At 36.3% G+C, this 13,127-nt stretch overlaps 1 protein-coding gene across 4 annotated transcripts in view; it reads right to left on the bottom strand.

Moving 5' to 3' along the window:
- Pip5k1b (phosphatidylinositol-4-phosphate 5-kinase type 1 beta) overlaps window positions 1–13,127 on the bottom strand; it is a 293,002-nt gene that overhangs the window by 106,710 nt on the left and 173,165 nt on the right. For all 4 annotated transcript variants that reach the window (XM_048806865.1, XM_048806868.1, XM_048806866.1 and 1 more), the window contains 2 exons: window positions 8,432–8,584; window positions 2,328–2,627 (listed from right to left, as the gene is read on the bottom strand). In XM_048806865.1, coding sequence (XP_048662822.1) covers window positions 2,328–2,627; window positions 8,432–8,584 — 453 coding nt within the window. The remainder of the gene's footprint in view (window positions 1–2,327; window positions 2,628–8,431; window positions 8,585–13,127) is intronic.

Below are 13,127 nucleotides of genomic sequence, written 5' to 3'. Positions count from 1 at the left end.
GGTTGGTTATGGACAAGCAGGATGAGGGACAGGAGTCAGGTTCCTGACAGCTCAGCATTTACACGTTTCCATACTACAGGGAGAAAAGCCATTCTGAAGGTAAATGCTATGTGCAATTAAAAGAATTTCCATGAGCTATGTCTTATACAAGATCAAATGCAACCAGTGAGAAAGAGTTAGCCTCAGGATACCTCTACACTGATCTTTATGTTCCTTGGAACAATAAATGTGCCAAAGAAATAAAACAGGCAAATCTCCAGGGTCTCATTACTGATTGAAAAGTCCTGTTTAACCTTGTTCTTTCAGTATTGGGTTCAGGAAACACTATAAACAGACAAATCCTGAACAACAGCTCTTGCATTTGACCTCTCCCCCACCCCCCGCCTCCCATGGAATCATGTGATACTAGAAGACAGCAGAAAAAGGCTTTTAGTATGAAAGAGGCAAAACACACAGCATGTGCGCGCGCGCGCACACACACACACACAGAGCAAATCTAAAAGTGGACAGGCTTGGACTGAGCTCTGGGGAATTAAGGGTCACTTTTCACCCACATCCTGTAAGGGTATAAAAAACACAGGAAAGAAAGTTTCTATTAAAATGTATGTGTGTGTGTTGTTTTGTTTTTAAAGAAAAACATGAATCACCCAGATATTTAAATGGCTCTGCTGGACATTTTTTTGTTTGCTTGATTCCCACTGTTCCTCTCTGACTTCTGAAAACAGAATAATAATAAAAAGATTTACATAGTGAATCTTTAAGCTTCAGCTAAGAGCACATGCTTGGTACCCAATCAGATGTAGATTCTGTCACTGACTTGCTAGGGAACACTAGACAAGTTTCTCAACCTCTTTTAAGAATCTTCAGCAATGAAAATGGGAGCGTGACTTTAAGGGGTGCTGGGAGAACTGAATGCAATGTGCAGTAGGCAGTCTTGGGCTGCTGGCACACTGTGGCCTTCAATAAATAGTATCTGAATAATAGGAGCTGTGGCATAACAACTTCAGTGAAGAAACAATTCTAAATCACATTTTTTTTGTGTTTATGTATGTATTTATCATACATGCTATAACAGGTAGAAAGTAAAAACCCCCAAACAGTAGGACTGGGGTCCTTAGGGAGCCTCCTCTATATTTGATGGGGTGGTTGGAGAGTTTTGCTCGCTTTTGCGTGAGCTTGGTCTGGCAGAGAGGTGTCCTCCTCCCCCTGCAACATCCTGGGCCACATTCCCAGACTCATGGGAGGCCCAAAAAGCCACAACCCGGAAAACATACCAATACACCCCATATTTCCTAGTGGCCAGGCTTGTTGATTGCATCACTTCTCCAGAAAGCCTTGGTTAGCCCTTGGCCCCACTCTGCCCCATCTTGGTTTCTGTCCACTCCCACTATGTGCCACTTATCTGAGTGGCCTGCACGGTCCTCCTACATGGATTTCACATGTCCATCATGGACATTCCCTATTTCTATGCTTTCGGTAAGTGGCAGCCCAAAGTTACATGACCACAGGTGACTTTTCCAAGGAAATCACAGCAACGATCTGGGCCAGGAAATTATATTTCCGAGGGTTTATTAATTAAGTGGCAACCATCCTTCAGAAGCTACTAGGATTGCATTTCTACCCCCCCACCCCAAAGAACTTTGACCTAATTTTGCCATGTCAGAAAAGCTTTCTCAAGGTTTTGGTCTTTCCTCTTTTTCTTTTTCCCCAGAGCATTAAAGGCTGGGGAATTCCCCCTTACTTTTGACAGTCACTCAGGTTAAGCTTGCAGAAATTGGTCTTTGCCCTGATTGACAAGTGTCATTCCTGACACCTCTTACTCAGACCTCAGAAAGGATGCCAGCAAATACGCTGCACACATCATGGTTCTGCATTCACACTGGATCTCCAAGGAGCCATCCATTAATCCCACTGAGTACATTTTCTTTAAGCTTGCCTCTTCATTCAAGATTTGTACATGGCTTTTCTTGCTAGTCACTGCATTAGACCTAAATTTCATTTGTTCCTAGTTAAACTACCTTTCCCATAGGGGAGGAAGAAAAGAAAATAAAGCAAAGCTTTCTTGTTTCATTTTGATCAAAGAAAGCTGACTTAACTTACTATGAAAATCAACAGAGATGTGAGTTAAAAGATTCAATGTGATTCTCTTATCATCTGCCATTTCCTTCAATATCAGAAGCAGGAATCAGCACCAGGATTGGGCAAGTTGGGATTCCACATGTCCATTATGGACATTCCCTATTTCTATGCTTTTGGTAAGTGGCAGCCCAAAGTTACATGACCACAGGCGACTTTTCCAAGGAAATCACAGCAATGAGTTTCCTTACCCGACAGTCTCTCTGGAGTGTCTTCATGAGCGCGTTGTACGTTTCTGTATCAAAATATAACCCTTCGTGCATGTCTTGCAGGAAATCTAAATCCTTAAACGTGGGGTTGGATTTCTCTCTCTCTTTCCGGGATGCTCTTCGCTTATAGGTGGAGCCTTTCAAGTCGTAGGTGAAGTGCATCCTCATGGAGCGGGGCAAGACATTGTTCATCACCACAATCCTGATGTTGATCCCCCCCGACTGCATGCAATAGAGTCCATAGAATTTTGGCAAAAGAGTCCTTGGATTCTGGTTTAGATTCTAGAAACAGAAAAGTGAAAAGAATATTTATAAGTTTCTATTTTTACAAAATAATGCTCCATTAAAGAAAGGTGTGTTTTCATGCTAATATAACTGAAAATGGAATGTGATAATCTTTACCAATATCCATTGCTAAAATTTCATTGTTTCTCATTTATTTCTTAAGTCTGCTTATTGAAATAGCAGCTGTGCCATTCTAAGCTCAGAGCAGTAAAAGTGGCTGAATTAAAAATGGACATAATGTCCTAAATTAGTTCCAACTAAATACAGGCAAAAAATTGATGGGTACTAGGTAGGAATGACTATTCTAAGGTGGTTAAAGAGAAAATTAATCACTGGGGTGTAAGAAATGAACATTTTAAATTTTAATAGCTCCTCCAAAACTGTCTTGCCGAATGGTGAGACCAATTTACAACCACACTGTGTAAGATGACACATTTTCCACCACATTTACCAGTACTGAATATTATGGAACCCTAACATCTTTATAAGCATGGTTGGTAAACACTGGAAACTTGTTTTAAAAAATTAAATACCCCTGATTATTATAGAAATTTAATATTTTGATGTATTTTTAGCTGCCATGAAGATAATTTTGCATTAATAGCCTTTTGCTCATTTTTCTGGATTTTTTTTTTTTTGGTTTCTTTTGAAGTTCTTGATACACTTTGGATTTCTATTGTTTTCTTCTACTATATGGTATAAATATTTTCTCCTATTGTCTTTTTTACTATTGTAAAATGAAGAATATATACCTATTTTTATGGTTTCTTTCTTATTAGTTCATTTTAGTAATATATAATATTAGGGTTTACTTTTACATAGTTATATAAGCATGGGATATAATTTGCTCTAAATGAGTCCCCAACACTTTCCCTTTCCATCCCTACTTCCATCCCCTTCTTCCCCCTTCCTTTACTTAACTGATCTTTCTTCTAGTTATTTAAGTTTTTTTTTAAATGAGCGACTTGTAGATATACATGCAGGTGGGATTCATTGTGATATACTCATATATGTACACAGGAAAGCCTGGTCAGACTCTTTCCATTGTTCTTCCCTTTTCCTGTCCCTCCTGCCTCCCTCTTAGTTCCCTTCTTCTACTCCACTGATCTTTCTTCTAATTTCATGGAATCTCCCCCTACTTTTCATTTTCTTTTTCCCCTCTTATTTTGGTCTGACTTCCACATATCAGAGAAAAATTCTGACCTTGACTTTCTCGGTCTGGCTTATTCTACTTTGCATCATGTTCTCCAATCTACCCATTCACTGGCAAATGCCATAATTTCATTCTTCTTTATGACTGAGTAATACTTCTTTGTGCATATGTATCACATTTTATTCATTCTGTTGTTGACATACACCTAGGTTGGTTCTATAGCTTGACTATTCTGAATTGTGTTGCTAAAAACATTATAAACATTGATGTGGGTGCATCCTTACAGTATGCTGATTTTAGGTCTTTTGGATATATACTGAAGAGTGAGACAATTTGGTCATGAAGTGGTTCCATTCATAGCTTTTTGAGGAATCTCCATACTGTTTTTCAGAGTGTTTTCATTAATTTCCAGTCTGACCAACAATATGTAAGTATACCTTTTCCCCTACATCCTTGCCAACATTTATAATTATTTGTTCTTGATAATTGCCATTCTGACTGAGATTAAATCTCAGTATAGTTTTGATTTACATTTCCCTGATTGCTAGAGATGTGGAACATTTTTTCATATACTTGTTGGCCATTTGTATTTCTTCTTTTGAGAAATGTTTGTTTTGTTCTTTTGCCCATTAATTGGATTGTTTCTTTGGCTTTAAGTTTTTTGAGTTCTTTATATATTCTGAATATTAATCCCCTACTTAAGGAGCAGGTAGCAAAGATCTTCTATTCTGTAGACTCTCTCTTCATGCTCTTAATTGTTTCCTTTATTTTGCAGAAGATTTTTAATTTGATGCAATTCTACTTATTGATTTTTAGTTTTAATTTTTATACTTAAGTCTTATTAAGGAGGTCAATGCCCGTGCCAATATATTGGAGCATCGAGCCTATATTTTCTTCTAGCAGTTGCAGAGTTTCTGATCTAATTCCTAGGTCTTTGATCCACATTGAGTTGACTTTTGTGAGGGATGAGAAGAAGGGGTCAAGTTTTGTTCTTCTACATATGGATATCCAGTTTTTCCAGCACCATTTGTTAAAAAGGGTATCTTTTCTCCAGCAAATGTTTCTGGCACCTTTGTGGACTATCAGATGACTGTTTTTGATGTACTTTAAAAGTAGGTGAGGAATTAAAATAGCTTCTTAAAGGGCATATGATAAAAAGTTGCCCTGTTGTCTCTGATTCTGCTCCTTCCAGTTTCCAACATTTGAGAAAATCACTATTCTAGCTTTCTTTATGTATCATTCCAGAAATATTCTGTGGGCTTACATTAATTCTGTGTCTGTTATTTTTGTTATATTGATGTTTTGCTCTTTGATGCAGTCACATTTATGTATTAATTTTCTGAGCTTTTTTTATTTTTGCTTAACAGACCATTTTTACACCCTAAGGCTATAAACTTCTATTTTCTTCCCAATTTTTAATAGTTTTGGTCATTACATTTGGTCTTTGCTGCACATGGGATGAATTTTGTATGTGTTCAAAGATCTGAGAGAAGGAATGTAATTCTTTTCTCAAAGTGGACAACCATTTATTGAATAGTGTGACCCTTTTCCAATTGAGTGTAAGTTTCTCCTGTGTCAATACAGTAAGTCAAAGACACATGGGTCTACTTCTGGACACTTCATGCTATCTATTGACCCATTTGCCTTGAACTGTGGTTATACCACATCTTTAACATTACTCACAGCCTTATAGATTTTTGATGTATGTATTATGGCAGGCCCATCATTTTTCTTTTTCTTTTCTTGAAAAATGTTTTGTTAATTCTTAGAAACTTTCCATCCAACTGTTCATTTATAAACATTTTTTTTCTTAAAATAATACCTGCTTTCTTTTTCAAATGAATCAACTTTGTTAAGTTCTGGGGAATTTCTGATTGGAGTAGATTAGAATTATAAGTTGATTTGGAGGTAAGAGAAATCTTTACAATAATAAATTCAGAATTATCTGTATATCTCTTCATTATGGCAGATCTTTTATATGTCCTTAAAATACTTTTGTAGCTTTCTTCATATCGGTTTTGTGTATTTGTTTTTATAAACTCAAGTATTTTAGAGTTCTTCTCTTTAAAACAAAAATTATTTCTGAATAGATTATAGTTCATATGTTATGCCTATTAAAGCTTGTTTTCCCAATCACAATTATAGTATGTTTTAATTTATTTACATATTTATTTTTAAAAATAATGTTCATTATAAATTATTGTCATCATGAACAGGATCTCCTTTCTTCCTTTATATTATCCAGCTTTATATCATCTATATAATAGAATACAATGGGTTTTTATATACTTATCTTATATCCTGCAAATCTGCATGACTCCTATTACCCCTAGAAATTTCTGGTTTGTTTTGTTGAAGTTCTGCTCATTTTCAACTTTGTTATTTACAAAGAACAGAAATTATTCTTTTCTTCTATTTCAGTGACTTTCAAGAAGTCATTGCCAGAATTTTGAGCAAATGTATAAGGACGGAAGACTGTCGGAGAACATCCTTGTCTTCTATTATTTCTAGAAAGGAACCTGCTTTTCTCTAAGAGATTGTAATATGAACTCTTAGAGACATGTACAATATGTGTGTTCATCTATTTATTTACTATGTTAAAAAACTTCCCTGCTAATTTTAAGATTTGTATGTAATATGTTTACTTTTGGGGCTCTTAAGTTTTCCTTAACATCTATTTGGTTAATCACATGATGTTCACATTTTTTCTTGGTAACAGATGAATTATATTGCTTGTTGTATATTACTTTTATGATGGGGATAAAACCATTTGTTCAGCTAAATTTTAAGGTTTCATTTAATTTAATTTTATTTATTTATTTTTAATTTTTTATTGTTGGTTGTTCAAAACATTACAAATTTCTTGATATATCATATTTCACACTTTGATTCAAGTGGGTTATGAACTCCCGTTTTTACCCCATATACAGATTGCAGAATTACATCAGTTACACATCCATTGATTTACGTATTGCCATACTAGTGTCTGTTGTGTTCTGCTGCCTTTCCTATCCTCTACTATCCCCCCTCCCCTCATTTAATTTTAATTAAATTTCAATAGTCACATATGGCTAATGGTGTTTATATATTAGATAATATAGTTCTAAAATAAGGGAATAGTATATCTAAGCTTAGAATTACTATAGAAGTTTAAGATTTGCTCATTTAGTAGGTTATCAGAGAGTGTGGTCAGTTTGATTATTTTTTAATTTATTTTTTAGGTGTAGTTGGACACAATATCTTTATTTATTTATTTTTATGTGGTACTGAGGATTGAACCAAAGGCCTTGCAAATGCTAGGTGAGTGCTCTACTGTTGAGCTACAATCCCAGCCACCAGTTTGGTTATTTTAAAATACATCTAAAGGCATATGCATCAAATATAATAATATGCATCTGTGGCAAAGGAATTCCAGTTGCTTATATTTTTTTTCTTTTCTGTATTTTTCTATTTTCTCTTAAGGAATAAAAGAAAAGAAATTACTTGTTCAGGACCAAAACCCTTAAAAATCTGCATCCTGTCCACTATAACTTTTATTTAGAATTTTGATTTCTGTAATTCCAAAAGAGACTAATTCACTGTATTTCATGCCATCTCTAGCAGATTTTGGAATTACAATAATATTTTTGCAAGCAAATGAGCTGTGTAGCATCTCATCCATTTTGTTTGGAAACAAAGAAGACAGTTATTGCCTCTCAGAGCAAGTGAATGGCAGAACTAGGCTTCTGACGTCAATTGTCTTCATCTAGCCATTCCAATCACAGGAATTTAATGACTGGCATTAAGATACAATGAAATCAGAGGTCTTAAAAAGACGGAAATACTTAGAAAAAGTGTTTATTCTTCTCAAAATTAGGCCAAATGTCTATTGAATTCATCTGGGCAAAGTCATTGTTCATTTGTTACTAAAATGTTTCAAGAAAGTAATTTTTTCATGTTCCATGTTTAACTATGTGATCCTAACTTCTGAAGTGTAGCAGCTAAGAATAGTTAATACAGAGCAGTTGCTGGGGCATAGTATAGGGGTTAAAATGCAGTTTCTGTTTGTACAGTTCCAGCTCTGTAGCTCTCTAACTGAATGACCCTTGCTATATTACCAATTTATCTTTGCCTCAATGACCTCATTTATAGAAAGGAGACAGATATGATGCCCAAGTTGCTATGAAGATTAAATGAATTAATGACCCCCAAACACTTAAAGCCTTACTTAACACACACTACGTAATACATGAATGTTAGCTGTTCATATTATTGCTATGTGATGGGTTCAGAGCTTGCAAGTGCATAGCTTCTTGAATCTTCCTTTATCACCATGACTATGCAAGGCAGGTACCGTTCCTCACTGACTGAGTTAGTAGATGGCTGGGCTGGGACTGGAGCCCAGGACTCATTCATGGTCACACAGTTAGTAGATGGCTGGGCTGGGACTGGAGCCCAGGACTGTGAGCTTCAACAACTATGCTCCACTACACAGTTCTAGTTCACTTTAAAAAATTTGATTCAATGAATGTGTTAGCATAATCTAAATGCAAAATAAAGTTCACCAAAGAGAAAGAAGCATGCCAAGGAGTGACTGAAACAACAACAAAAACTGTTGAGGAAATAATGAAACCCAAAACTGAAGTTTTAATTATATGCAGTTGCTTACCATGTAATAGCCTGGCAGTAGCTTCTGAAGGAACTCAGCTTCTTTATGCTGAACTGTTTTGATGATAAATTCATCATCACTGGTCACAAAAAACAAGGATCCACTGGCTCCAGGGTTAGACAGCTCTATTAGAGGTTCACTGCAGATGGAATACTAAAACAGTAAAAAAAAAGTAAATAAATAACATTTAATTAATTGATCAATTTTTTTGTGCGTGTGTGTGTGTGTGTGTGTGTGTGTGGTGCTGTGGATTCAACCCATGGCATCATGCAGGCCAGGCAGGTGCTCAGTACCAGCGAGCTACATCCCCAGTCCTAAATAAACATTTAAAAATATATACTTAAGTACATGATGCTTTCAAGGAGGACAATTACAGTATTATGTGTCTTTACCTTTTTGAAACAGAAAATTTTCTTCATGAGCTTTAAAAGGAGGCTCCAATTATACTGAGAAGGCTCTTAAGGAGATTTTTTTCCCCATTTTTTAAATTTATTCTTAAGTTTTAGGTGGACACAGTATCTGTATTTTACATTTATGTGGTGCTGAGGATTGAACCCAGTGCTGTGTGCATGCTAGGCGAGTGCTCTACCACTGAGCCACAACCCCAGCTTCTTTTCCATATTTTTTATTGGCGCATTATAGTTACACATAATGCTAGGATTTGTTGTTACATATTCATACATATTCATTCATAGTGAATATTCATATTTAATATAATCGATTTTTGTCCATATCATTCCTCAGTTTTTCCCCTCCTGCACTTCCTACCTTCCCTTGGTCCCTTCTCCTCTCCTGTACTGATCTCCCTTCAATTTTCATGAGATCCTCTTCTGGGGAGATTTATAAAGATTTATGGGATATATTTATTTTAATATTTCTATGATGGGAAACAGGCATGCTTTCCCCAACACCCATCACCACATGGTAGAATCATGAATTAAACTAGCAATATAGACCAATGTGCTTTGTTCTCAGCAGGTGCCCATAAAATAATAGCTGAAGGTGTGACCCATACCATGTACTTATCACTTCAACATCAACACCTCTTCTCTTTTCCCTATTCTCTCAGGGTTTCAACAAGGGGATGGCTCCAACCTCTGTGTCTCTAGCTCAAGTCTCTCTCCAGGGCTCTAGACCTGTTCATCTAACATTTCAATAGACACTGTGAATCTCATTCCAAAATGCTACAACCCAGCAGAGAAGTCAAGTGGTTACTAAGCTCAGTGTTGGATTGGCTGATAATGCACATTATTGACATAAGAAACACTGCAGTGGGGGGAAAGAAAAAAGAAATGAGGCTAACCCAGGTGTGAAATTGAGACCAACCTGGCAAAATACAGGGACTGAAATTTTGATTGATACAAAGTATATATTTATGTGATTTATATACAATGTGATGTTTCGGCAATGTATACATTCTAGAATGACCAATCAGACTAATTAACATATTCATCACCTTGCATATTTATTGTTGTTTTGTGGTGAGAACATTTAAAATCCACATTTGTAGCAATTTAAAAATACACAATGTATCTTTATTAACTATGGTCACCTTACTCTGCAGTAGATTGACAGATTTTATTCCTGTTGTCATAATGAAACTGTTTCCTTTGACTAACATTCACCCTTTTCCTGCCCACCTGCTCCTGGTAACCATCATTCTACTCTCTGCTTCTGAGTATGACATTTTAAAAATTTCCCTTATAAGTGGATCATGGTCTTTCTGGATCTGGCTTATTTCACTTAGCATAACATTCAGTAGTTGTGAATGACAGAATTTCATTCTTTTAAAAGGCTGAATAGTACTTTCTGTGTACATATACCACATTTTCTTCTTCCATTCATCCATCATCCTTGGCTGATTCCACATCTTGGCTATTAGTACTGCAAAATGCACATATACGTGCAGACATTGGGATACAGACATATCTTCAAAATACTGATTTCAGTTCCTTTGGGTAGATTTCAGTAGTGGGACTGCTGGATCATATGGTAGAACTACCATATTGTTTTCCACAAGGGCTGTGTTAATTTGCACCACCACCATCAGGATACAAGGGTCCTTTTTCCTCCACATTCTTGTCAATATTTGTTAGCTTTCGTCTTTGTGATGATAGCCATTCTAACAGGTGTGAAGTGATATCCTATTCAGGTTTTAATTTGACTAATGACTAGTCACGTTGAGCATTTTTAATATATCTGGCTATCTGTTTATTTATTTATTTTTTTGAGAAATGTTCTTGACCCATTTTTTAATAGGGTAATTAGTTTTCTTATATGGACTACTTTGAGGTCCTTGTATATTTTGGATATGAGCCCCTTATCTGATGTGTGATTTGCAAATATTTTATCTTAATGTGTAGGTGTCTCTTCATTCTACTTTTTTCTTTGCTGTCCAGAAGCTTTTCAAATTGATACAATCACATTTGTCTACTTTTGCTTTTGTTGCCTGGGCTTTGGGGTCAGAGCCAAGAAATCATTGTTCAGAACAATGTCAGGGAGCTTCCCCCTATGTTTTTTTTTTTTTCCTTGCAGTTTAATAGCTTCTGACTTTACATTTAAGGCCAGAAGTCTTTAATCCATTTTGAATTGATTCTTGTATATGTTGTAAGATAAAGGTCACGAGGTTCTGCATTTTCCCTGAATCATTTAATGAAGAGACTGTTTATTTTCTCCAGTATGTTTTCTTGACACTTTTGTTGACAATCTACTGACCAGAGAGGTGTGAGTTTATTTCTGATCTTCCTATCCTATTGCATTGTTTAATACATGTGTTTTTGTTTTTAATCCCACTACTATGATGTTTTGATTACTATAAATATAAAGAATCTTATCTTGAGGGTAGGCAAGGATTTTCCAAGTCTGGAAAATCCTTTAAACTATGTATTTTAGGATTGTGAATATTTAAGTCCCCATTCCATAAAAATCTAAAAGGAGGAAGAGTGAGAGGAGCAAGGGGAAGAAAAATCGAGAAAAGTGATTAAAAGGCAGTTTCTGTTGGGTGTGATGGTGCACACCTATAATTCCAGTGATTTGGAAGGCTGAGGCAGGAGGAACGCAAGTTCAAAGCCAGCCTCAGCAACTCAGTGAGGCCCTAAGCAACTTAGTGAGATCCTGTCTCAAAATAAAAAGTAAAAAGGTAAAATGCCTTTGGGTTTAGCCCGAATACATATTTTTTAAAAAGGCAGTTTCTAGATGTCATCTTGTATATTATCTTTCTTTGGCAACATTATAGATAAGGTAAACAAAATTTTCCAAAAAAAGAGAAAGAAGCAAGTGTTGGCTGACTTCCTAAATCACTGGCAACTCCTATCTTCCATCTCCCTCCTCCTGCTGACCATCCTTCCCAGTTTGAATGGACTAACTGGGTGGAGACTATAGTCTGGTAGGGAATGACCGGATGAGGTGGGTCGCTGGGGAAGTTCTCTGGAAGGGTGAATCTTCCCTGTAGACCTTCCCCTTTCTCTCTCTGCTTCCAGCTCTCCATGAGCAAAGAAGTGTTTGTCTGTCATGCCCTTCTGCCATGATGCCTGCCTCACCTGGGGCCAAGAGCAATAGAGTTGGCCATCTATGGACCGAAACCTCTAAAACCATAAGCTCCAAATAAAATTTTTCTTCTCTAAGTTTTTCTTGCTGCGTATTTTGGTCACAGTGATGAAAAAGTGAAAAACAAGGGCAGGGGCATGATATTTGGAATCAACTGTTCTTTGGGAAATTGCAGCCCTGTCAGTTGCAAGTTATGTGACCCTGAATAAGGAACTTAGCATCTTAAGGATAACTGGGCATCTTAGGAGCCCCAGCTCTAAAATAAAAATAATTATGTCTACCTGAAAGTACCTGACATTTTTTTAAATGAGTGCTTCTAAAATTCTAGGCAAAGCTTTCTCTTTTTATTGCTGTTGTTACTTTTTTAAATTACAAGATCGTAATTTAAAAAAGTAACAACAATGCACATATTCCATAGGCAGGATGTGGGGGTGGGGGAAAAAACAGGCACCCCTCTAGGAGTACTGAGCTTTTCAGATGAGCTCCCTTGGGAAGAGGGTTATTCCAAAGGATGCTAAGATACCTGAAGTGAAGCAGGTAAAAAACTTCTCAGTTTGTCATATAATTATAAATGCAAGACCTTGGAAAATAGAGCTGTGGACCCCAAACTTTCATAAAAGGTGAGTGGAGACTCAGGATGGTGTTTAGAATTTTGACCTGCTTCATTTCATGGCATAGAGCCTTCTTAGGGGTAAGAGTAAATGTTGCAAAAGCATAAAATCAACAAAGGATGCAGAAAGTAGAGGTTGCAAATAGAGAAATAACAGGACCAGCTGTGTTAGAAAAATACCAAATGCATATCTAAAGGTCTTTTCCTATTAAAGTCTCCAATTCTATAAACAGTGATATCTCAGAGAGAATATTTTAGTTAGTTATTCATTGTCAAGTACTCCTTTATTATGTAATTTATACATGATTGTCAATGGAATAACAAATTGTGTTGACTCATTTTGGTAACTTTTTTGGGTTACTAACAGCAAAGCATCAATGAGCTATCAACAGGATTGGGGTAATGAACATAACCATCTCACTCTGGAATTCTATGGCTTTTCACTCTGTAACATGGTTACCACATTCTCTTCTAAGCAACCTTGGAAATGCTGCCTTTTGAGAGCAAATAAAGAGGAGAGCTGGGAACATTTTAATTAGC

Source organism: Marmota marmota, unplaced genomic scaffold, assembly GCF_001458135.2.
Source record: "Marmota marmota marmota unplaced genomic scaffold, marMar, whole genome shotgun sequence".
NCBI classification, from domain to species: domain Eukaryota; kingdom Metazoa; phylum Chordata; class Mammalia; order Rodentia; family Sciuridae; genus Marmota; species Marmota marmota.
This window is presented reverse-complemented; position numbering and strand designations above follow the sequence as displayed.